Raw genomic sequence first — 23,609 nt, 5'->3', positions numbered from 1 at the left:
TTTTTACATTTCCCTGTGCCTGAGCAGATTTTTGTAGGCATGTGTAAGTAACAGTCATTTGCCACAGCAGTAGCTGTCAGTATCTGATCAGTTGATAGTAGAGCAACATTTACTTTGGGAGTCATCTTATCTGGGTGTGTTGAACACAGTCTTGGAAATATCTGCCTGACAGTAATTGTGCAGTTCTGATAGATCCTGGCTTTGGTTCTTTGAATTGCTTTTTGTTTGGTTGTCTAACAGAACTGAAATAACTTTGAATGCTGCTGTCTGTCTGAATTCCTATTTGTGCCACTAAAAGGACATTTTTTGCGTTACATTGTTTGTGACAAATGTAATTATGGAAGAATATCCAGTTGATGGGAATTAAAATAAAAATAGAATAAATGGCATCAGATTGTCATGTTGTCTACTGCAATTTAAGAAAGTTTCAACATTGTGTTGTCGTTGGAGCTGTCATTTTCTGCTGTTTGTTCTTGTAGCTCCTATCAGTCTAGCCTGCATCTCATAGCTCTATTTTAGGGTTATGATTTTACGTGTTCATCTGGCCGTCCCAGCTTATGTCACGCTCATTTCTAAGGGCTTGGTTGTATTCAGACCCTTCTGACTTGTGTTTGCTCACAGAATTGCAGAATGTTGAGGAGGGAAGGGACCTCTGAGGGTCGTCTAGTCCAATGCCCCAGGTCAGGCAGGGCCAGCAGTCTGCCCAGGACCATGTCCAGTCAGGTTTTTAACATCTTCCAGGATGGAGACTCCACGGCCTTCCTGGTTGGCCTGTGCCACTGCTGAGTCACTCTCGCAGTGAAAAAATATTTTCTGATGCTTCCATGGAATCTCCTGTGTGTTAGTTTGTGCCCATTGCTTCTTCCCCTGTTGCTGGGCACCACTGGGAGCAGTCTGGCTCCATCTCCTTTTCACCTCCCTTCAGGAGTTTATGGTGTTTGTCACTGTTGTCTGTATTGTTGAATTTCATTTACGAAACTTCACATTGGAGAGCAGGATATTGTTGTCTACTGGCAGTCACCAGCTCCTTGGCACAGATTTCACTTTATGTTGGTCAGGTGTTTGAGTGTATGAGGTTTTCATTCCATTAACTTATATTTGTAATGAGAAGAGCAGTATTTGATTCCCTTCTGTGACCAGGAATTATTTAATAGCAAGAACACCAAAGTACACAGTAATATAACAAGTAGTGACTAAAAAAGTTTAACAAAGCTGCTGGCTTTGTTGTGTACAGTTAAGAGTAATCGTGTGAAGGCCAAGGGAATTATTTCAGAATTAAATGATGCTGTAGAAGAGAAAGGGAGAGAGAACGGAAGATGTGGAACATCAGCCTGCATGATCTGTAAGCATTTACCTTCATTTCAAGGCGTTAGGGCAAGAAAGAGATACCAAATTAATTGGCAATACTCGTGACTTGCCAAATAACCGATGGAACCGCAGTGACTTCCTTTCCTCCGATGTTGTGATCCAGCCTAAGGAAATGTGTCTCCTTTTGCAGGTCAGGCCCTGCAGGTGTCAGCAGCGGCGTTCACCAGCGATCCCTGCTCCCTGCCCCGGAGGCAGGCTGTTGTCCCAGCCGCTCGCTCCCTGCTGGCCGCTGTCACCAGGCTCCTCGTTCTGGCCGACATGGTGGACGTGGCCTATCTGCTGCAGCACCTGACTGTGGTGAGTAACGCCCCGCTCTCCTCAGGCTCCTGTTAGCCACAGCTGTGTCTGCTCAGGGCTCTCCGGGCATGGAAAACTCCTTCTGTACTGGAGCCTTGTAGGTCTCATGCACATAACACCTGGCCAGCTGGGGCAGGTGTAGATTCTAGATGAGATGGACCAAAAGACTCATCTAGGTGTAGATTCTAGATGAGATGGACCAAAAGACTCATCTACTTGCAGCTCAGCATATTTGATCTATTTTTGGTTCCTTTCTTTCCAGTAATACTTTCAGTAATTTATAAGAGACTGATAAAACCACAAATTCCTGTTGACTTCCTAATATTCAGGGCAGAGGTGAATAATCAGTGCCACCTCTCATAATGCCTCATGCCATGAGAGAACACAGTGACTTAGAGGACCATGTTGAAACAAGTTCAGTTTGGTGAAGATGAGAGAGTGAAAATTTGGCTCCAAATCAGACTAGAAAAAGTATTTAATAATAAAACAATGTTGTGTGGGTTTCAATACTGGGCTTGAAAATCTGACACTGACAATTGCTGGAGATGCACCACAGGCTAAATTAACACTGATTTGCAGAATCTTCTGTGTGTTTAAATTTGTCAGCTGTAATAGTAATGGCCTATGTCTTCTGCACTGTTTATGGAAAATGTTCTTAAGTTATGATATTTTTCATGGTAATCTACTACATTTTTAATGTTTATTTTCATAATCCTAGATGCTCTCTTCTGAGATGTATTTGAGTATGTTTTACATGAGAGAGCTAAAATTAGATGGTTTTCCTTACTAGAGTTTCAGTATTTCTAAACGGCTGTCTAATTCACTTCATGTTTTCCATCTGAAAATGAAAACAAAAAATAACTGGAAATGGTGGAAGAATGCAGAGTATCATTCAGAAACAACTCCAGCACGGCAGAGTGCCATTAAATTGTCATCTTCTTCCATATTTCCTCTTAATAGGAGGGAGAACTGTATTTGTAAATGAACCCTTAGAATAAATTAGTGTGGTAAAACACTCTCAGTTAAGCCAGTGCAAAAAGATTCACCCTAGTTGTTAGAGGAGAGTGTGTTGCATTTTGCATATCTATTTAGTCTCTGCTCTGGCTGTTGAAATTGCCAACAGTGGTATTAGCTGTGATGATGTCTTTTATGTTGGCATCTAATTAGGAAATTGACTTAATGTAATTTCAACATATGCTATTGAACATCCCTCAGTTTCTAACAACTTTTGGTCACAGCTAACTGAGCCAGATTTAAAGGCAATTAAATATTTTAATGAATTTCAACATGGCTCTATTATAAGTGTTTAACTGTAATCATTATTAGTTTAAAACTCCCTTAGGAATTCAATTCTTTCTTCAACATGGACTTGCTCCCATAAAAAGACATTGTCTTCACACAGTGTCAAAGTAGACCTTGTCTTTGCTGTATCAGCTGTAATATTCTTTGGTTTTTCAAGTGCGTATGCCCTGAAAATAAACTCCTTAAAAGCCTTTAGCTGTTTTTCTTTGCACTTGTTCAAAAACCTTAATACTTCTACCATATTACCCTGTTCTTCAGACATGGGTTTCATTTCAGCTGTTTTCATTTAAGAGATGGGAAATTTCATTGCTCTTTATTTCCATGTATCTGAGCACTCTAATTTTTATGGGGTAGACAAAATTGATTTGAAAAATTAAAAAAAAAAAGTAATAGTAGAATAAAAGATGTAAAAATTCTAATCAAGGACCTTTTCTTTATTTGCATGTATGAAATGAAAGAAGTTGGTTCAGCCTCATGGAAGAACTCTGTACAGTATTAGTGAGATCTTGCTCAATAAGAAAGTATTTAATGGGGATTACCTGTTTAAGTATCTAATATTTTTCAATTTATCAAAGAGTGCTGAAAGTTTTTAGTCTTGGTCACTCACTAAAATTAGTTAATTCCAACACAGATGTTTAAAACTATAGCTTTTTGTACTGACAGAATACACTCTGGATCATAAAACTTTAATTTCCTCAGTAACCTGGGAATAAAAATAGAAAGAAAACAAAGACAATATGACTGGCTGTCATAGAAAGCCTCATCTTCTATTACCTGTCACATCTGCCTGTTGATGTATATCTAGGAGAAAAGGATGAACCTCAGCTGTGTCCTTCCAGTTTATGTAGGCTCTAACAATATTTTTTTCTGTACATTCTGCTTAGACTTAGGAGAATTTTTGAATTCTGTGTAATAAAGTCTTCATATTAAACAGTGTGTAATTCTGAAAATACAGAGTATTTTTTCTCAAAAAAATACTGAAATGTGACTTTTCAAAACTAGAAATAACAGGTAAGTGAGTTTGGAAGGATTTGGTAATCCTGGGAGGAATTTCAAACTGAGTGTTGAAAAACACAGCTTTGTGAACAGGAAATAAGCTTTTTTAGAAGTTTTGCTAATAAAATGAAGAGAAACTTGGCTGTTTAATGAATTCTATCAGATTGTCCCCTAGCAAAAAGTGAATAAATGTGTGTGTAAATAATGCTTACTAGATGCCAGTACAAACCCTCAGTGACTGGTCACATTCTGGCACAGAACACTTCCACTCATGGAATTCACAATCCTCTAAGACTCTGACGGTGCAGTGTAAACAGGAGGATCCTTTCAGAGTTCACTGAAAAAACAAAGTACATTACACCAAAAAGAAAAGTTTTCCCTCCTTAAATATTTTTTTTAAACAGGGAACAGTTTAAAAAAATACCTATCTCTGTCGGAGTTTCCATGCTTCAAGAGTTTGAGGTCTCTAAAGAAACAACTGAGTCCTGAAAAATGTGGTCAGACAAAGGGCTGTCTTCTCTATTGCAGTCTCTGATTCAGAGCTGTGTTAGCAGCTCATCCATTATGGTTAGTAACGCTCAATATTATTTAATTAAGTGAATTAACAGACTAATGGTATTGCTTAAATTTATTGATCAGAAGAGAACAGCAGGAAAGTAACAAGTGTGGAGAATTTCATTCAGAGAGCATTGGCAGTCTGTCTGTCTCTAATCAGTTTCAGATCATGCTGAGCCAACATGTTTTATCTGCCTTTTCCCTCTTCACGTCATGCTTGTAGATGTACTGTGCAAGTCCTCATATTTTTCATGAATGCCTCAGACAGCATGATCTTTACAAAATGCTTGCTTACAGTTGTTTGAAACTCCTGCCAGGGAAAAAAAAAAAAGAGAATGGCTGCAGATAAAAAGCAACAAGTGAAGTTGGGCCCTGTGAATGTAGTGCTGTCTGTTCCTCCCTTTACTGCAGAGTATTCAGCAGCATTAAAAATGTTCTGAGCAAGAACTTGGTGGGGTTACATAGAATGAAAGAGGAAAGTCATCTTGGGCTGCCCTGTGCTTCAGGTGTAGGGGCTTGGTTCAACTCCCAGAACTGTGCTTAATTGATCCAGATCCCTGTGTGGAGCCTTCCTACCCTCCAGCAGATCACTTTGGCACGTGGACTGGTGCGAGTCTTAGATGGTGTAGCTGGTCACTAAACTTTTCATTTTGAACTGGGGGAATTCGTTCTGCTCCCCATCCCCGTGCTCAGCTTCAGGGGTTGGGTACCTGGAAAACAACTGGTCCTGCTGCTAAAGACTGAGACAGAGAAGTACCTCGACTTTTCCTCTTTGTTTATCCCTCTGTTTCCCCCTGCATCCATTGGAGGATGGCAATTGTCCTTAGCCCTCCATTTGTTCCTGATGTGTTTATAGATATCTTGTTTTTTACAGCAGTAGCCAGATTAAATTCTAACTACTTGCCACCTTCCTTGGTTGGGCGTGGGTCGCTCCTGTGGCAGGGAGACTTCTGGAGCATAAGGAGTATTAAGAAGGTGACAGGAGTCTTTGAGAGAACAGTTAGCTTCTCCTTTGGTTCACACTCCTGTTTATTTTCTCATCAAACAGAGATTCCTGCTACCAGTCAGAGGTTTGTCTGTGCTACGTGGGATGCAGTTGTTTGGAGTCAGGGCTACAGTGCTGATCATCACACACTGCAAAGTCCGTGGCACTCTGTGAGGTGCAGTAAATAACAGAGGAAAAGCAGCTTCCAAAGAATTGCTTTTGGAGCTGGCTTTTTCAAAGTAAGCATCCTTTTGAGTGCAGTAGGAATCTGGATCCGCTTCTGTGCTTGGTATATGAGCCTCTTGACTGCTCCTTTGTAACTTGTAAAAATAAATAATTGTCAAGCTTTATCATCCCCCATATTGTGGGATGATAAATTCTGACTGGAAATGTTAAGTTGTAAACATAAAGCTTGGGCAGATCTGTAACGTAAAGGTGGTTTGTAGCAGGGGTTAATACAATGCTTGAAGTCATCAGAAGTACAAGTGAGTGTGAGAAGTCCATATTGTGTCTGGTGATGAAGTTGAAAGGTGGCATATTAGAAAAGCAGAGGCCTGTTTGAAAGAATTGTTTGGACTGTGCAGATGCCTGCATGCTGCAGTCAGTGACCAGCGCTCCATTGCAGTCGACTCTGAACCTGTCAGGGGAAGAACATGGCTGAAGCCTTCCCTTGGGAGTGTCTGTGACTGTGTTTGGCCTCTGCAGCAGCATGCATTCACCACTGAAGTGCTGTGCTTATAAGAGAATAATATGGAAGTGATGTTCTGAAATTTCCTTCTCTAGAGTGCTAATATGGGAAGGCACATTCTAGGCTGGGAGAATAATCTTGGGAAGTTATCTTCTCCTGGCACATTATTTATTGTAAGTGTAGCAGCAAAGTTGGTGTAATGTAGAATGGCTTGTCTGATCAACAGTTCAAGCTTGCAGAGATCATTCTGATCTAGAGAAATGTATTTATAGCTCATTTGTGCTTTGAGAGGCAGAAATGAGGAAATGCATGCAAAACAAACAGTGTCTGCTTTATCATCAGAGTGTATGTCTTCAGACCTTTTTAAAATGACAGCGAAATCATCTGATATTTTCTGAATGGAAAAAGCTGTGAGCTGCTTTCTGTAAACTTCTCCAAAGGAGGCACATTGCCCATTCCATTACAGCAAAATAGGAGAGGAGCAGCTTTTTTCTCATAAGTATGCATGTTCAGTAATTGGAATTTAAGAGGGGTTGTGAATGGCTTTTTTCCAACCATATCTCTGGGGAATTTAAATAGTACATTTAATTATAATTTAGTCTTTTAAAGAACCAGTACCTTCTCAAAACAGAAAGGTATATTTTTTTCAATAGACAGCTTCCTTATGTCAAAATGGAAGTAAATTTTGCTTCTTGTCCTTAATTCAATTTGTATTAATCCATATTAAAAATAAAAGAAATATTTTACCAATGGAGAAAATAGTTCAGTGCTACTGTACTGCCCTGTTCAGTGGAAGATGGTAATATTGATACTCTGAAATACAAATACTCTTTGATTTGTGCAGCTCTAGATGAACAGAAAAGAGCCATTTCTCCTAATTCGTGAATAACAGAGTGGCTTTGCAGCAGCCCTGGCCCTAAATCTAAACCAGCTGTGTAGAAGGAAACTATGTACAGGAAGTGCAGCAGGCCCTTTGATTCCATCATCTTTATTAAGCCAGACTCCCAGGCAAGTGACATTAAGGGTGTGTGCAGTAGCATCATGCACAAAGGGGAGAAGCAGGATCAGCTGCCCCCTTCCCTCTTCCTGCTCATATGGAGATTGTAAGGTGCTTACCAGGGATATGGCTTTGTGCTCTGTATTCAGTGATGTCACTTCCCACTTTTCTGAATTATAAGCAATGAAGCACTTTGCACTGCATGTTTATAATCTCATAATTCTGTGTCCTGGCCTCCTGTTCAGCTGGTAAGCCATTAATTTTCATGGCTCATATTGAAGATGAAATGTATAAAGTTTTGGCTTAAGCAGTATCAGAATTTTAGTAAGATTATTTAATTTAATATGATTTCATTTTGAAATGTGCAGCCACTCTGTTTCAGCCTCTTTTCTTTGATCTCACTGCCTCATTTTTGTTACATATGACAGCAGAGCAAAAGTTCCAAGACTCCTGAATGCGGGTAGAAGGAGAGTGGAGAAAACCCTCAAAAATGCTACGTCAGGAGCTCATAAGGGATTCTCAGCTGTTAATCCGCTTTACTGCGGGAGAAACTTCATCCAGAGCTCGCCTCTCATCTTTGACATTGCAGTGTGTAAGATGTGAGACCACAGGACTTTCAGTCCTGATGCTTACAGTCCCACTTACTAATTGGATGAACCATGTCAGTATCGGCGAGGAGGCTGCAGGACTCTGCCTTACCCTAATCAGGCACACCATACTTCCCAGCAAGGAGGCTGTGTTGTAGCACTCTTCTGGCTCATCCACATCTGCGATCCTCATTGCTTTCAGAGTTCTGATGGTATTTATTGCTTTGCAGTACCTGAAATGGGACAGGGAGAGTTGCTTCACTTAGTTGAAGCATTCACTGTGTGTTGGTTTTCAGTCAGATGAGCATGGAGCCTTCATTCAGCGATGTATTGATGGTGCCTCCTCAGGACATTGGGGCTGCTGTGTTACGCACCCTGCTTTACAGGGCCAGGGTGCTGGGCTCTGGTTCTGCATTTGGTAGGTATGGGGTTTCCTGGGAAAGGAATGCTGTGGTATTAATGGGTATAAAGTCATGCTCTTCTCTTTAAGGTACGAAGTTGTCTATGCACTATCTGTGCTGGGAAGTTACCTGTGGTAACTTGACAAACAGAAGCAGCTCTGATGAAATCATAGAGATACTTTCCCTCCGTGGGAAAATTGTAAGTCCAGGTAGCTACCTAGTAGTGCCACTGAGAGCAAAAGTAGTAAAGGAATGCTACTTCTCAGCTTCCAGAAACTGTTCAAAGCACTTTGAAAATTCTTTGAAAATTACTTTCTGTAACAGGCAGAAAAGAGCTTCTGTGAATCTCTTAGGATTATTTATATTTGGTTATTGGTAAGAGAAAAAAATAGTCAGGGATTCTGATACTTCTTTTCACCTCTAGACAGGGGAGATGAGGGAGGTTTTTTTACTGCTCTTCCCAAAATGCTGGTTCACACTGATAGAAGTATGATGCAGAAAGATCCAGATGTAGTTTAAACATATGTGCTGATAACCTTTGTATGTCCAAGGCACAATTTTCTGATTGCCTGCTGATGACAGTGGGAAGAGCATATCTATGTTTTCCTTAAATTGCTTGGTTGATTTTTTATTTACTTGTGAGTTAAATTTTTAAAAAGTGTTTCTCCCTTAGATCTAAAGACAGATGTGGATGTTCTGGCTGTTACCCATCAATTTTATTGAAGCATGTTGCCCTTATAGTTACACGTTTGATTTGTATTTGATCGTGCTCTCATGCTGCTTCTTATATCTCATTCCAGAGAGCCAAATGTATTATTAATGTTTAGGTTGCTGCAGGACATAAGGAAGTGAGTGATCTTGCTAGCAGAGCTCCTGTTAATGAAGAATTGAAGCTGTGGGATTAAGTACATCCTTAAAAGGATGATGATGATTCTACAACTGTATTGTAGTCTAACAGGTTGATGATTATCTTAAAAAAAAAAAAAGACATCTCAAGAAAAGACCGTATCTTATGTTTATTTAGTGAGTTTGGGAATCATTGGAGACCTTTTCCCTATATTATTCAATCCCACAACAGGGTGCAACAGCTTTGGGCTAAGTTCTGGATAAATATGTCATGCTTTCAAGCAGAAGGTGCATAATGAACTTGCCAGAGACATAATGAGCAGTTTCTTACACACTTGAAAAAAAGCAAGGACTGTGGAGTGCTTTTGGTCACCTTAAACTGAACTCAGGTCGTGTTTGCAAATGTTGCAATTCAGTTGCTTCCAGCTAAGGGGTTAGCCAGGAGTGGGAATTGATGAAAGCAAACACTGTAAATGCAAGGCTTTCAGATCATCTCTGGAGCAGAGATAAAATCTGAAAACAAGTCATACAAAAATTGGAAGATAATGAAGTCAAACAGAAAAGAATAGAGAGTATTGCAGTTTTGTCTTAGCATGTGTGTTCTGTCAGCCATGTCGGTACAGAATTCAGGAACATATACTTCGGGTGAGAAAATTTTATTTTATTTTTTGGTAGCAAACCGTTTAAATGCAACTAGAAAGTCTCCGGTTAACCTCTAGTGCTAAATGAGGTAGAGTAAGATAAATTACAAATAGATGGAAACACTGCCTTAACTTGCCTTTTGGTTATGAGAGCAATGAGACTGAAAGGCTGCAGAGTGGCAAATAAGACGTGCTAACTTGCCTGAAGGTTCCAGGCAAGTTGTTGTAAATTGTCAGTGGAAATCCACTGCAGCTGCTTATCATCCCCAAGGAGAAGTACCTGGGGGCTGTTCAGCATCAGGTACAGCTTGGGCTTGAGCTGAGTCACCTGCTCAGGAATGAGGGCCTCTGGAGCACTCCACATCCATGATCAGCATGGGATGTCGGTTATGTTGTCAGCTTCTTAAAGAGGGATAGAAGATGAGTGGAGGTTTGGCTTTGTTTTCTTTTTCTTTTTTTTTTTTTCCACTTCTGCTTCTGTGGTTCGTTATTCCAATTCAGTGGCTGTAGTTTAAGCAAAATAATAGGGAAATGTGGGCTGTAGTTGCTACAGAAGTGCTTGGTTTTCCAGAACTGACTGGAAAGCAGTCCATTGCCTCATTCCCTGGGCACTGGTACCATGGGTGAGCTTCACCTGCAGGCCCTGGAACTGCAGTAGGCTCAGTCAGTATTTTGGAAGGATTTACAAGTGTGTAGTTCTTCCTGATTATGTCAATATACATTTATAGACCTGCTTCTGATGGTAATCACAGTGATAACAAAGTATTCCTGAGCTACCTGCAGCTTTGCAGCCGTCACATGCTCATGAGGTGAAGAAGGGTATTTACGGCTGGGAAAACAGCGAGTCAGGAGAAGGCTCATGATTTCCTGAAGGTAGCAAGGAAGCTGGACCTCCAGTTCTCCTCTGACACAAGTCTTAAACTTTCTTTTACAGTTCCTACACCTGGGCTGGTGTTGTGCATCTCTGAAAAATTCCAGTCCTCTTTTAATAATAGTCTATGCATGAAGTTTTAAATTTAAAAGTAAGGTCTGTAATGAGGCATGAGTAGAGTTGTCACGGTTTTCATGCAGAATGTGGGCACGTTGCCCAAGGTGATTATCCGGTCTTAAATTACTCTTAAGTAAATTAACTTGATAAGAAGCACCCTGTGATTTCTAAGTTCTACTGTTATGCTTGATAGAATGAGTTCATGGCTGTATAAAGTTGCATACACTTTCCTTAGTTGAAAATAAAACATTTAAATCTGTGTGAATTTATTACTTCCGGGAACTTGGCATAGAAAAAGAACTCATCTTTAGAGACTGATTGCTTGTGTTTAGTCTGACCTATGAAGTTAGAGGATTTCATTTAGTTGAGGAGGGCATATGTACAATGCTTTGAATTCTGTGATTGGTTTCAAAACAAAACTGTAGGAATATGTGGAAGGTTAGAGGTGACAAACTTCAACAGCCTTAGTATTTAGTAGAAAATAATTGTAATACAGGATGAAACACAGCAACTCTATGAATGATAATTTTTTGTTGGCTTTGTTTTTTTTTATTTTCCCTCACAGTTTCAAAGAACATTTGAATCTTTAAAAAATGTATCCAGTAAATCTGATCTACAGAAAACCTACCAAAAGTTTCAAAAAGATCTGGAAAATCTTGATTACTTGGCATACAAACGTCAGCAGGTAAGACCGTGGAAGCTTGTAAGAAGACAGAATGCTGGGCATAAAGAGGGTGGGTGGTAAAACTGCTGTGTTTGGTGGAATTACTGTTTGTGCTTTGTGCAGAGTCAGGTAAGGCAGTGGGGGGAGGGGGGCCAAATCTGTGTAATGCATATGATGCTGGACTGCTGGGGTTTGGTTTTTCAGCAGAGAGAAGCACAGGCAAAACAAGTGAGCGAGACTTAGCAGACATTACAAGTTGCATTAACACGTAATTTTCTAAATGGAAGTGTACAGAAGTACAGTTTTCAATCTTTTACTTGAAAAATTAACCAAATTCACCTAAGTCAGCGGAATTCAATACTTTCTATGCATGCAAACCACTAATTTTTTCTCCTTTAGAAATGAATTTGGGAGGTTGGTATGCAGCTTTGAAGTGCACATGGTCTTTGACTTTTGTTTGCAAGATCGAAGTTGAATTGTTAACACGTGTTTAGTGTTGGATATTCTGTCACTTAGACATAGCTGATGTGAAAATATCAGCTCTTGTTATGGATATTCACTAATTTTCTTCTGTTAATGATAAAATAAGATTTACCTCTTCCAGAGCATGAGGGTAAAAGCTGTAACATTTCTGTGTGAGGGTCATTGTGGTTTGTGTTTTCCTGAATTCTGTCACTTGGTGTCAGTGTTGCTAAACAGTTCATGTGCTTGGGGCAGACCACTTGCAGCTATTTATGTCAGGTAATGGATTAGATGACCTGTGCCTTAGTTAATTTGCGTTGTTTGTCTGAGCAGTAGTTACCTGGTTATGGGGAGGAGTGTTTTACCTGCTTGTTGATACCGAGATAGTTCAGTAGAACTTCCTGGAGAACCTGCAGTGAGGGATTTGAAAAGTGCATGTGTGTATGGATTTAGTGTAGAAGATGCTTTGAATTCTGTCTTGCTTTTAAAAGAAAGTAATCTTTTTGTGAAAAGCTTGAGAATTGGTTGGATTACTGTGCAGAGATCACTGACTTGCTTTGGGACTGAAGCCGTTGTGAATTTGGGGCATATTTATTGAGTGTTTAATTGATATTACATTTAACTGATAGCACATTTAATTGATAACAACTTACATACACTTGTATTAGGTTAAGGGTATATTCATAGTCCCTCTGGCAAAATGCTGAGTAACTGCATCTGTTTGTAGACAAATGTTTGTATATGGTCTGAGTGTGAATCTATTGGTGGTAGAATAAGGGGTTTATATGCTGAAAGCAATGAATGTTGCTTTTGAAAGAAACACAGTTATCTGCATCTGTACCTTTTCTTCAGCCTTGAGCCATGAAGTGCAATATAGCATTGTGCTCCTTCAGTGGGAGAGTTTACAGGACAGGTGGGGATGAAAGCTGGGCTTTTTAAAGGGTGTTCAAAATGTCCCACATCGACTCTGATTAATAAATGTAGACCAAACTTCTATGAGTGGCAGCAGTGGCACTCATAGTGGCAAACTAGTTTGGGGTGATGGTTGTGCAGCACCCGCTAGAGAAATTCCTTTGGGTTGAAAATATCTGTTTATAGCCAGGCTGCCATTTTTAAATGTGCCAGGAGATGCCTGCATCTGAGAAATGTAGATTTTCTTTCTTGTCCAGGACATAGTCTGGCAATTCCTTTAAATTAAAACAAGCTTTTAATTTCTTTGATACTTTCTCATCTCTGAAATTTGACAAAAAAGAATAGCTACATGCCACAATGAGTACTGAAACTTATTCTCTTGCTCTGTGACTTTGTGGAATGTTTCAGTAAAAGCTAAGTAAAGTTTACATTGGTTTGTATCAACCTAAATATTATCACCTTTGCAATATGAATGTTTTCAGGGGAAGTGAGAGGACAGAATGTTAAAGCACTTTGGGATAAGATGACTTAGTGGTAGATCCCAGCTCTGCTCTTGGGATGCTGTGGTGGGTGCACACTTCCTTTTCTCTTACGTGGGTCTTTGTTGCTGTTGGAGGGAAGTTGTCCCTATGGTGTTCAGCTGGAATGGCACTGGTTTAAGGCTGTTTATTATAAGTATCTTACTGTAAGGTCATTTAAGGAGAGTTGGGCAATAGCTGCAATAAAAATGGACTTACAGTGAAGTTCAGTGGTATTTAGCACCTGTCAAACTGAAAAATTGCCACCGTTGCTGCTGTTCTTAGTGCTAACAGTGCCTTTAGGATGCCTGTAGCAGTGCTGGCTGTAATCCAAAGACATTCAGTTTTTGACTAGAAGCCTCCATCAACTTATAGTTGACAGCAAGACTTTAGTATGTGAACACACACAGAAGCAGCATCCTGTTGTAAAGTATTCTGATTTAAGGTTTGCTTGTTTGATGTTGATTGTATGCCCTCAAGGAAGTTGTTTGTAAAGAACTGAATCGGTGGGAGAGAATTTTGGTTAGTCCATTTAAAAAATCATTTTAGGATTTCTTTCTGATGTATGTTATATTTAGAAATGTTTTAAAAAGTTGTGCTGGAAACTGAAGGAGATAAGGGCTGTATCAAAGACATTTATGGGACACACAGTGATTTACTTTGCTCATGGGAAATTGTGCTTCCAGAAGATGCAGCAGAGCCAGTCCCTGTTCTGTTTCACAGTCCCTTGTTATCAGTACTGCAGCTGCCTTCATGACTGTACAGGTCAAATTTGCATTTTGAAAGGTTTGATTTTGAATGAAGACTTGCTTCTTCAGTCAAATGGTACTTCTTTTTGTTAAAATGGATTAAATGCACTTTTAGTCTTCAGCTTTGATTGTTCACTTTGGTGGGAGAAAATCAGAAGAGTGAAAGTGAGAACTTGTGGGTTGCTAAAGTTATTTTAACAGATAAAGCAAAAGCCATACACAACAGGAAAGCAGAACAAGGAACTGATGCCCAGCTTCCCATGGCTGGGCAGGTGTTCATCCATCCTCAGGAGAGCAGGGCCCCATCACGTGTGACAGTGACCTGGGAGGACAAACTCCATCACCCTGAATGTCCTCCTTCCTTCTTCTCCTCCCCCCAGCTCTGTGTGCTGAGCAGGGCCCCACGTGGGCTGGGATATCCCTTGCATCACTTGGGGTCAGCTGTCCTGGCCATGTCCCCTCCCAGCCCCTCACTGGTGGGGTCGGGTGAGGGCCAGAGGAGGCCTTGGCTCTGTGTGAGCTCTGCTCAGCAATGCCCCAAACATCCCTGTGCTCCAACACTGCTTCCAGCACAAATCCAAAGCACAGCTACTGTGGAAAAAACCTAAACTCTGCCCCAGCAAAAACCAGCACTGCATGAGATTTCTTCACTGAAGTGCTCCACTCCAGCAGCTGGAGACAAGTTCTCGAAAGAGATTATCACTTCTCAACTGGCAGGTTTATTTTGTGGCAAACCCCTTAAAAGTGTGCTGGAAATTGGAGGGAGTTCAGGATGAATTATTTGTTGTCAGGAAAACAAGCATGGTGATAGAAAGCTGCGTGACTGAGCTCCTTAAGTTATCTGGAAAAGGTTATGGCTTAGAAATATCAGGAATAGAGGTACTTAACTGAATCTTTTTTCTAGTACATGGAAATATGAGAAGAGCCAATGGATGGAAGGCAGACAAGTTCAAACCAGAAAACAAATGAACATTTTTGACCATTAACTACTGAGAAGACCTAGTTAAGAGATGCAGTACATTAATCACTGCTTGTAGCCTTTCTGTCCATTATCCATGCCTTTTGAAAAGATGTGAAACAACTGACATGCAAATTAAAGGGCAGGAATTATGGATCTTTCTGTGGCTTGTGCTGTTGGGTGAATTTGAATGAGAATTCACTTTTTTTTCCCCCTCCAGACTTAAGAATGACACTACATTTGCTTATTCGTTGGAGAGTAAAGGCAGAATTATGTCTTCCGAATTGCCATCCTGGATTAACAAATGGGTGAATTTGTTCACTTTTGTATTTACCACTCTACCACTGTCTAATCTTTTAGATTTTAGGGTTGGATGTGTTGGGATCTTGTTTAGGAATTTTCAAAGAAGCCTTGTATTTTACTCCAGAGTAATTTTAAGGACATACAGGCATTTGATTCCCATTAGATTTCTGAAAATGCCTTCTTTTGTTTCCTCATTTAATATGTAGTCAAACTGTATTGATTATAAAATGACACTATAGGTTATATTTCCAGTATTGTAGCTGCTTATCTCCCCTTGACATAGGAACAACATCTGTTATGTTGTTGTGTAATTAAAATAGTTGATTTATGCATTCATTTTTTAAAAAAGCAAACAACAAATTAGTCTCGGTAGCTAAGATAGTGAAAAATTGTGTCAATTCTGTTCTCAGCCACGTGACTTATTTTAGTAATTCCGTGATTATAGCTCTGTCATTTGGTCCTTGCTTCTGTCTGTCCTGTGTATCTCTGTGGCTTGTTTAATGGGTGAAGAGGTTTTCCTTTTCCCTGCTCACCTGAAAGTGCTCATATTCCCTGTGCTTACAATTTTTTATGTGTTCAGAGTCGTAGGGGGAAGACTTTCATCTCAGCATTTCCCCAGCCTGTGCCATAGTTTTTTAGCAGCTCCCTTGTTCAGCTGGATTTGTGTCTGTCAGTTCCAGCTTGAATGATTTTAATTTGTATCTCCATGTGTGTGATTTTTCTGTCTATGCATGGATGCTAAGCCTCTGAGGAAAAAAGTCATGCCTCCCCTCATCTTCCCAAAGCTCAGACTGTTGCTGTTTCTGTGAAACTGAATTAGTTTTGGCTGTGCCCAAGATGTCTTCAGTTTGGATAAAAAATTCCAATCTAGTCTTGTCTGATAAATGCAGCTGAAATGTCTTGGGAGCCAAGGATGGATGATCCTTTACATTCAACCAAGAAGTCACCAGGTAATTTAACAACAAACAAACAATACAAAATTGAGTGTTACAGTGAGAAGGAAATGAGATCTTCAGCTAGAAATTAAATTACAGAGACAACTAAGTAATGTTATAAGGGCATGACTTAAAAAGCTGTAGAGAATTTTGAGTGCATTCTGTGGGGGACTTGGCTACACCACTGATTTTGCTCATGAACATTTGCTATGGTTCCATGTTTGTCTCCTGTATGAAATTTGATGTGTTGGGTGGTTTATCTCAGTGGGAGGTAGTGGCTAAGATTAGAGCTCTATTCTTTCAGTAGACTGAAAACCAATTTATTTTTTCCTCCTAAGAAAACAGAATGATACTTCAGGTCATATGTTTATGCTAATGTGGGATAAAACCAGAATTGGGGGTTGTAAATGGGGTGAGAGTCTAAGGAGAATGGTCTTAATGAGACAGTGATAACTGGTTTTATGACAATTGCAGTATTCTGTAGGGCAGCAGTGTCTCAAGGGATAAAACAAAAGTGCAGTTTTATACAGCAGGGTTGAGGTGAGCTTTTTCACTTTCCTGTGACGTGTTGCCTATTTGGTTGTTTCAAATCATACATTGTGCAGCTGACTGTTCCTGCCTACACGTGATGACTTGTGCTCATCCTGAATGTATCTTGTCTGAGAAAAGCACACCTATTTTTGAACATTACTGTGAGTTCAAATTCTGCTCTACAGTTCACTAATGGTTCATTGTCCTCCCTCCCCCTCAGGAGATACCCTCTTCCTTTTCTTCTTTTTTTTCTTATCCAAGGTATGCTCCATAGAGGCAACCAAAACAGACCCCTGTAGAAAATCATTTAATGACTTTTTGTAGTTGCTGAGAATCGTTGGTATGTGTTCTGAAATCTCCATTGATTCCAGAGAAATTTAATCAGTTTTTGCCATTTATTTCTGTAAAATCCTGTGAAGGATGTCAGAATCTAGTCATATTATGAGATACTTGCTACTAATCAACGCAGAATAATTTGGCAAGACTTGATCTGGACAAAACTGTGGTAGCTGTTACGCATTCCTGGATTTATTTCTAGATGACTAAAATAAGTGTATTTTGTTATTTGCTGTAATTGTTTTTCCTCAGGAATGTAAGTGTAGCTGACTGAACGAATTGCTTGCTTTCTGTCCTTGACAAAGGACGGGCGGTCAGTTTGTTTCCTTTTGTCCTGTTGTCATGCAGATCTCCATTCTCTCACGCTGGATGTGGGGAGCAAGGAGTGTTCAGCAGCGTTGTCAGCGGCCCCGAGTTCTCTGTCACCGCCGGATGGTTCATTCAGCCCACTCCATGTGGAACACATGGCTGTTGATTTGGCAGGTTTTAGTCATGCCTCTCCAAGAGAGCCAGCATTAAACTGTAATGGCTTTCGGAATTTCACGTAGCTCCTCCTCCTTCATTACAATCAAATCTTATAAATGTTATAAAACATAACGCTTTCACAGTTGTGCATGAGAAGCAATGTTTATGTTTGGATGAGGTCTAAGTGCTGACTTCCTCTCTCTGGAAATAATTAAGGAATGGTTTTTTCAAAGACTGTGCTGAGTTCTTTGTCCCTCTCCTAGATCTACAGCTTTGTATCTTTTTATGGGTTGAAATCATCACCTAGTAAAGTGATATACGATTCTTAGCTATAATTGAAGGAGAAAATGCATTCCCTAATTTTCTGGGAAGTAACATATCTGCATATTCTACAGAAAAAACAAGATTTAAAGAGGATGCTTCCTTTGTTGAGCACTATAAAAATGATGTATGTGCTATTTTGAGTTGACATTCTTTTCTATCCTTTTTTAAAATTAAATGGCCTGGAGCAGTAGGGAGTGGTGACTATAAAAAAAAAATTCTTTACTGAATCGTAAAGGAAAAAAGAGAAGTGGGAGATATGTATATACATGTCTTGTAAACATTTTCACATTTGCTTTCTCACAGCTATCTTGTGTGACCTTCAGCAAGCCTCTTAGTACCAGATGTACTGGAGGACATCACTAAATGCCTCCATCCAAGATTAAAGATTTACTGCGGTATGAGGACTTGCCAGTAAGGTTCTGTGGATATTTGAAGCTCCTTTTTTCAGGCGTTAACAGATTTATGTCAGACTAGGTAAAAAGTTCAGTCTGAGGACAACTGACATTTTTACAGGCTCAGGGACAGTATGTACCATATAGTCTGAGCTACTGTTGTTGTTTGTGGTGAGAGGCTTTTTTTTTTTTTGTTTGGGGATTAGGTTATTTTGTTGTGCTTTTTTTCTTAATATGAGAAAAACTGCTATTTAGATGCTGAAAGGATGCAAGTTAGAAGTGCAATAACAGTTTGGAATGCCGAGCTCTGATTACTAAAGAGGGGCTAATGAGTGATGTTATGTCCTGGTGAAAATGACAGTAATAGTAGTTTGTGAAAGAGTTATCTGAGGGGAATGTTATATTGTTTTGATCCCAGCTTGACAGACATACACTAGCTTCTCAAAAAAAAAATAAATTCTCATATAAAATGTTTCTCTGCCTTGGCGCTTTGTAAAAATCAGATTAGATGAAATGCGAAGCCTTGCAAAATAACTGAGCTGTGAATGGAAAATGGTTTGAGAACATAATGCTTGGGAACGATGGACAAATCCTGCAGGAGCACTGCTCCTGATGTGTTTGCTCCAGGAACTTGTAGCAGGCAACAGCCAAAGCAGACTGTGCCAGGAGCAGTTGGGTCTTGCTGTCTTTATCTGAAGGCTCAGCTTGTGGTGCAGTTACTGTGGCCTTAGTACTTGGCCATTCCTCAGTGTTTTAGTAGATAGAACATCAACACAGGAAATAAAAAACTTGAGTTTTGTGCAGGGTGTAGGGGTTTTTTTCTCACGTGGTACTCGGTTAGGAGGTAGAGGTGAGGATAAACTCAAGTTCTGTAACCAGTTAGGATTATGTACCAGGGGAGCTTCTTAGCTCAAAACCTTGTTTTGAGGAAAGAACTTGTTAGCACTGTTTATGAAAGTTCTGACCCTTGGTGATCACTCAGCCTTTGGATTCCAGCTGTTCTGGGTAAGCTGGAACAATGCTACACAGAGTGGAAAAAAAAACCTTAAGAGAGAAATCACTGTTACATATCCCGACAAATTATTTATTAGTCTTGTCTCAAGTCCAAGTCAATATTCTTACTTTGTAGTCTGTGTGACCTTGTCAAGTTGGCCACTTAGTCCTTCTTCTTATATTGTCTCTCCTTTGCACATCCCTGCCCCTTGTCCTGCACGTTCCACATCAAGCTGCATTTTGTAGTTTGCATTTGCATAATCCCATGTGCAGTTTCCCTCTAAAACTCACTCTTGTCATTAGCACTTAAATTTCTTATCCAGTCATTCTGCATCACTTTTTGCTTGTTTTGTCTCCATCTTCCTCCAAGCCTTTGTCATCTGTCATCCACACCTCATTTCTGTTGGTGCATTCTACAGGTATTGACTCGTTCATTTTGCTCACAGAAAGGTGCTTATCACATTAGATTCAAACAAACATAGCAGAGATGCTGTCTCCTGTTTTCCTGTCTGTCCCTGCACAAACAGCACGCAGCTGCCGGCGAGGTGCTTACGTGGGGTCTGGAGGATCACCAGGAAGAGCTGGAGCTTGTGCATGTTTGGACAGACAGTCACAGGGATATTGGGCATGCAGGAAGGAGGGCAGAGGATGGGCCATGATAGAAGGCACTGCCTCAACCTCATTTTGGCCTTCCTGACCTTGACTTCCTCCTTTCCATTCCTCTGGAATTTCAGGTCGTTGTCACAACCCAGGCACAATGCATCTGATTGTCTGTGATATATAGGCCTGTCATCACTGGCTCTTTTTCTCATCAGGGTTTGGGAGAGCAGACAGACCTTGGCCATGCTTGATGGGCCTCATCAGGCTCTAATATTTTCCTTTATTTGCTATCTAGCTTTTTCTAGAACATGAGTCTGTATGGTAAGTTCTTCATGGTTTGAAAGTGCTGTAGCTGGCTACTTTTCAGCTATCAGTGGCTATTACTCAGCTGATCTATCTTGAAATTTGCCTTTATGTGATTTAATGAAGTTTGAACCTTTATAGATGGTCATTATGGAACAAAAGTTTCTTTGTAGGTAAGATTTTTACACTTGTAACAGTGCTTTTGTAGCTCATAACAATAAATTCTGCTGGTGGTGGGACAGTAAAAGCTTTCCTATGTCCAATTTAAATTTGTTTATTTCTTTGAGTAAGTACATTTGGGTTTTTTTCTGCATTAATTTAACCATGGATCTAACTTTGTAAGAACAAGAGATGGTATGTGATAAAATCTTACTTCAGCCAAGATTTATATATGAAACAACATTATATTAATTTTAGTTGTAACTTGGTTGGTTAGCACTGGAGGTGTCGGAGTCTCCCCCATGTCAGGGTGACCCCGAAAGGTGGAAAAGTCTGTGCTCCAACCTGTGCCTTCAAAGAAAGACTCAGTAGTTTTCAGTTGTCCGGTCTCAAGGTTGTTTATTGTAAGTTATCTTAGAGATTTTCTTCTGGGCTGCTGCGGTCTGCTCAGCAGGTCAGCCACAGGCACTCTCTGCACACTCTCTGCCCGCCCCCGAGGCTGGTGCTATCTTTTATACTAAAACTATGTGTACTGTATTTACAATTCTGTTCCAATAGCTATCACCTATGTTAGACAGTCAGATTCTATTCTAAACCAATCTAAAAGTGCCAACATCACCCAAATCATGGAGGCCAGGAAGAAGAAGGAAAAAAGACAAGGCACGCCCTGATTCCTCCACCTTAGAGCCTCAGACCCCCATGAACAAAATACAAACCCCACTGTACAGAGGTCAAAACCCCCCTGTACAGCACTCAGAAATTTTTCCCTTCACTTTGTGACTATCTCTACTATGCTACCTAAACTTGTGTGGCTTGTGATTCTTCATACAGAGTTGGTAATTTGCTCCATGGGCTTAGATCGAAACCCCGCGTGTCTTTGGCTGCATGCCAGGGTCTCAGAGCCCCCTGCCAGCAGCTCGGGCCATCCAGGGCACCCAGAAGGATGTCCTGGGTTCCGACATGGAGGAAGGGTGGTCCTTTTTGATTTGTGGGAGAGAGAAGTACAAACTGTACCACAGGACAATTTAATGTAGTTTATTTTAGCTAGATCACAAACAGTTGCAAAAAAAAAAAAAAAAGAAAAAAAAAGAGGTGCATTTATCAGCTTGTGTTATCTGCAGTTATGAAATTCAGCAGTGGATTCACTGAGGTGGAAAAGGTTAAGAGACCACATAGTCAAAGAGCACTTATGTATCTTTTCGTGCAAAGAGAACTGGAGGCTACGATCTCCTAGTGTTGATTCCCTCTTGTTTCTGGGAGCTGGGAAGGAGGGGTCTGAGCAGTTCCTGCAGAAAGTGAGTCAAGTGCAGAGTCCTTTTGAATTTCTTAAGAAAATACTGGCGTATTTTGCCTCTTCTGCTAAGCTAGTAGAGGTCAATAAATTATTTCATGATCTGAAAAGTTTATGCAGCCTTTTGTTAAAGTTTCTTACTGATTATTAATTTGGAGACACATAACAGGTGTGCCTGGTCTCTGGGTAAAATTGCTGGCAAAAGTGGCATTGTTACTAAAAGCCAGCATTTTTAGAGCAGTACTTTGTATGTCAAGGATATGAACCTAAGTGGAGAGCTAAATTCCCTGTAACTAAAATTTGATTGCGGACCAGACTCTTGGAGATGCTGATGATACTTTATTGCTAAAACAATAGAGATGATTAGAGAGGATAGGGACAGAGCCAATACAAGGAGGACTATTACTCCTCTATTTCATGCCCCCCCCCATTTTACTGGTAGGTTATATTTTTTAAACACAAGTAAAATGATAGCCAAGTGTCCTTCTCCACTTGAACCTTTCCCCTGTGAAATCACTGGGAGTGTCTGTGGGAGAAGTAAGCTGCTTTTCATCGTGGAAGGGTGGGTGTATTCCCTGCTGAAGAGAGTTGAACCTGGGTGGTCAGGGAAGGGAGTTAGTGAGAACAGAAATTGAAGGCATGCTAAAGAGCTCTTGATTCTGGCCTTGGCCACCTTTTTGACTTAGTGAAAATGAAATAGGAAGGTTTTTATTTGCTTTGGAAAATGGTTCATCAGAATTGCAAAGAGCTGGCTGAGAAGCTGTTAAGAATCTTGAAAAGGTCAGAACAAATGAAGATGAATTTAAAGAAGTGTGTGTACCTGTGCCTACATGCTACGTGAATCTTGCCTCAGTAGTAAGGATAGTCTAGAAAGGGAATGTGTTCCCATCCTAAGTGTCTGTAATAGTTTAGGGTAGAAATGACAAATGCTTCTGACATAGTTACAAAATTTAAGCAGTTATCAAGGGAGGGAGAAAAAAACAATTCTGAAAATAAAATATAGACAGTAATAATGTTAAAAAAGATGTGAACAATACTGGGGTCCTCCAAAGAAGATGCAGAAGAGAAGTATTTTAAGAAATAAATTCTCTCTATATCCTTCATTCACTGCCTTTAGTAGCTCATTTCATCACTGCTTTTAGTAGTGTCAGTAAAACAGTCTTTGTAAGTAGAGTAAGCCTTAACCCATCTTACAGGAGTCTTGCAAGGATGTTACTAGGAATGAGATTCTAACAAATGTTGTTGGAGTTGGCGCTTCAAGAATTTCTGCAGGGAGCTGTCAGCTTTCCAGGGAGCGCTGGTACCCCTCCCTCCCTGTGGGAGGCACGGAGGAAGCAGAGCTGAGCCACCATCCCCCCCAGTGCTGTGCAGAGTGTGGTCCTGGGCAGCCAGTGTGCCCTGGGTGCCACTGTGGGAGCTGCAGGGTTACTGCTCACACACCTGCTCCTCCAGCCTGGATCCCCAATTGCCCAGGTTCTACAGCAGCAAATCCTCTAAAACCCCAAGCAGAAAAGCCTGACCCTAGTGCATTCAGCACTGCTCTTGGAGGCAGCTGGGATTGGCCTGCTCCTGTTCTCATGTGAGGAGTCATGGAATCACAGAAGGCTTTGGCTTGGAAGGGACCTGTAAAGGCCATCTAGTCCAACTCCCTGCAGTGAGCAGGGACATCTTCAGCTACATCAGGTTGCTCAGAGCCCCGGCAGCCTTACCATGAATGTTTCCAGGGATTGCCATCTGCTGCCTCTCTGGGCCGCCTGTGCTGGTGTTTCACCCTCTTTGTACAAAATTTAATCCTTCTATCTATTCTTAAATTGATCCCCGTTTAGTTTGAAACCATTACCATTGTCTTATTGTAACCTGCCCTGCTAAAATGTTGGTCTTTCTTGTTGGGCCTTCAGGAAGTGTTCCATCCTTCAAGGATGCTTTACTAAATACCTATTTAGTCTTGTTATAGATATGTCAAAATTCATAGGCAGATGAAATAGTATTATGGTATAAATATATTAAATATAGTATCATTATAAATCTAGTATTATGATTGCACTGAAATATGGATTTATTAT

The 23,609-nt window shown here is 40.4% G+C and overlaps 1 protein-coding gene across 7 annotated transcripts in view; it reads left to right on the top strand.

Moving 5' to 3' along the window:
* Positions 1-23,609, top strand: part of CTNNA3 (catenin alpha 3) — a 421,074-nt gene that overhangs the window by 19,071 nt on the left and 378,394 nt on the right. For all 7 annotated transcript variants that reach the window (XR_005257324.1, XM_038140205.1, XM_038140208.1 and 4 more), the window contains 2 exons: positions 1,499-1,665; positions 11,217-11,336. Coding sequence is in view for 6 of the 7 variants with exons in the window: in XM_038140205.1 (XP_037996133.1) it covers positions 1,499-1,665; positions 11,217-11,336 (287 nt within the window). In the remaining variant the exon portion in view is untranslated. The remainder of the gene's footprint in view (positions 1-1,498; positions 1,666-11,216; positions 11,337-23,609) is intronic.

The sequence above is a fragment of the Motacilla alba genome, chromosome 6 (assembly GCF_015832195.1).
Source record: "Motacilla alba alba isolate MOTALB_02 chromosome 6, Motacilla_alba_V1.0_pri, whole genome shotgun sequence".
NCBI classification, from domain to species: Eukaryota; Metazoa; Chordata; class Aves; order Passeriformes; family Motacillidae; genus Motacilla; species Motacilla alba.
Note: the sequence above shows the minus strand (reverse complement) of the source record. Positions and strands in the feature narration are given on the sequence as shown.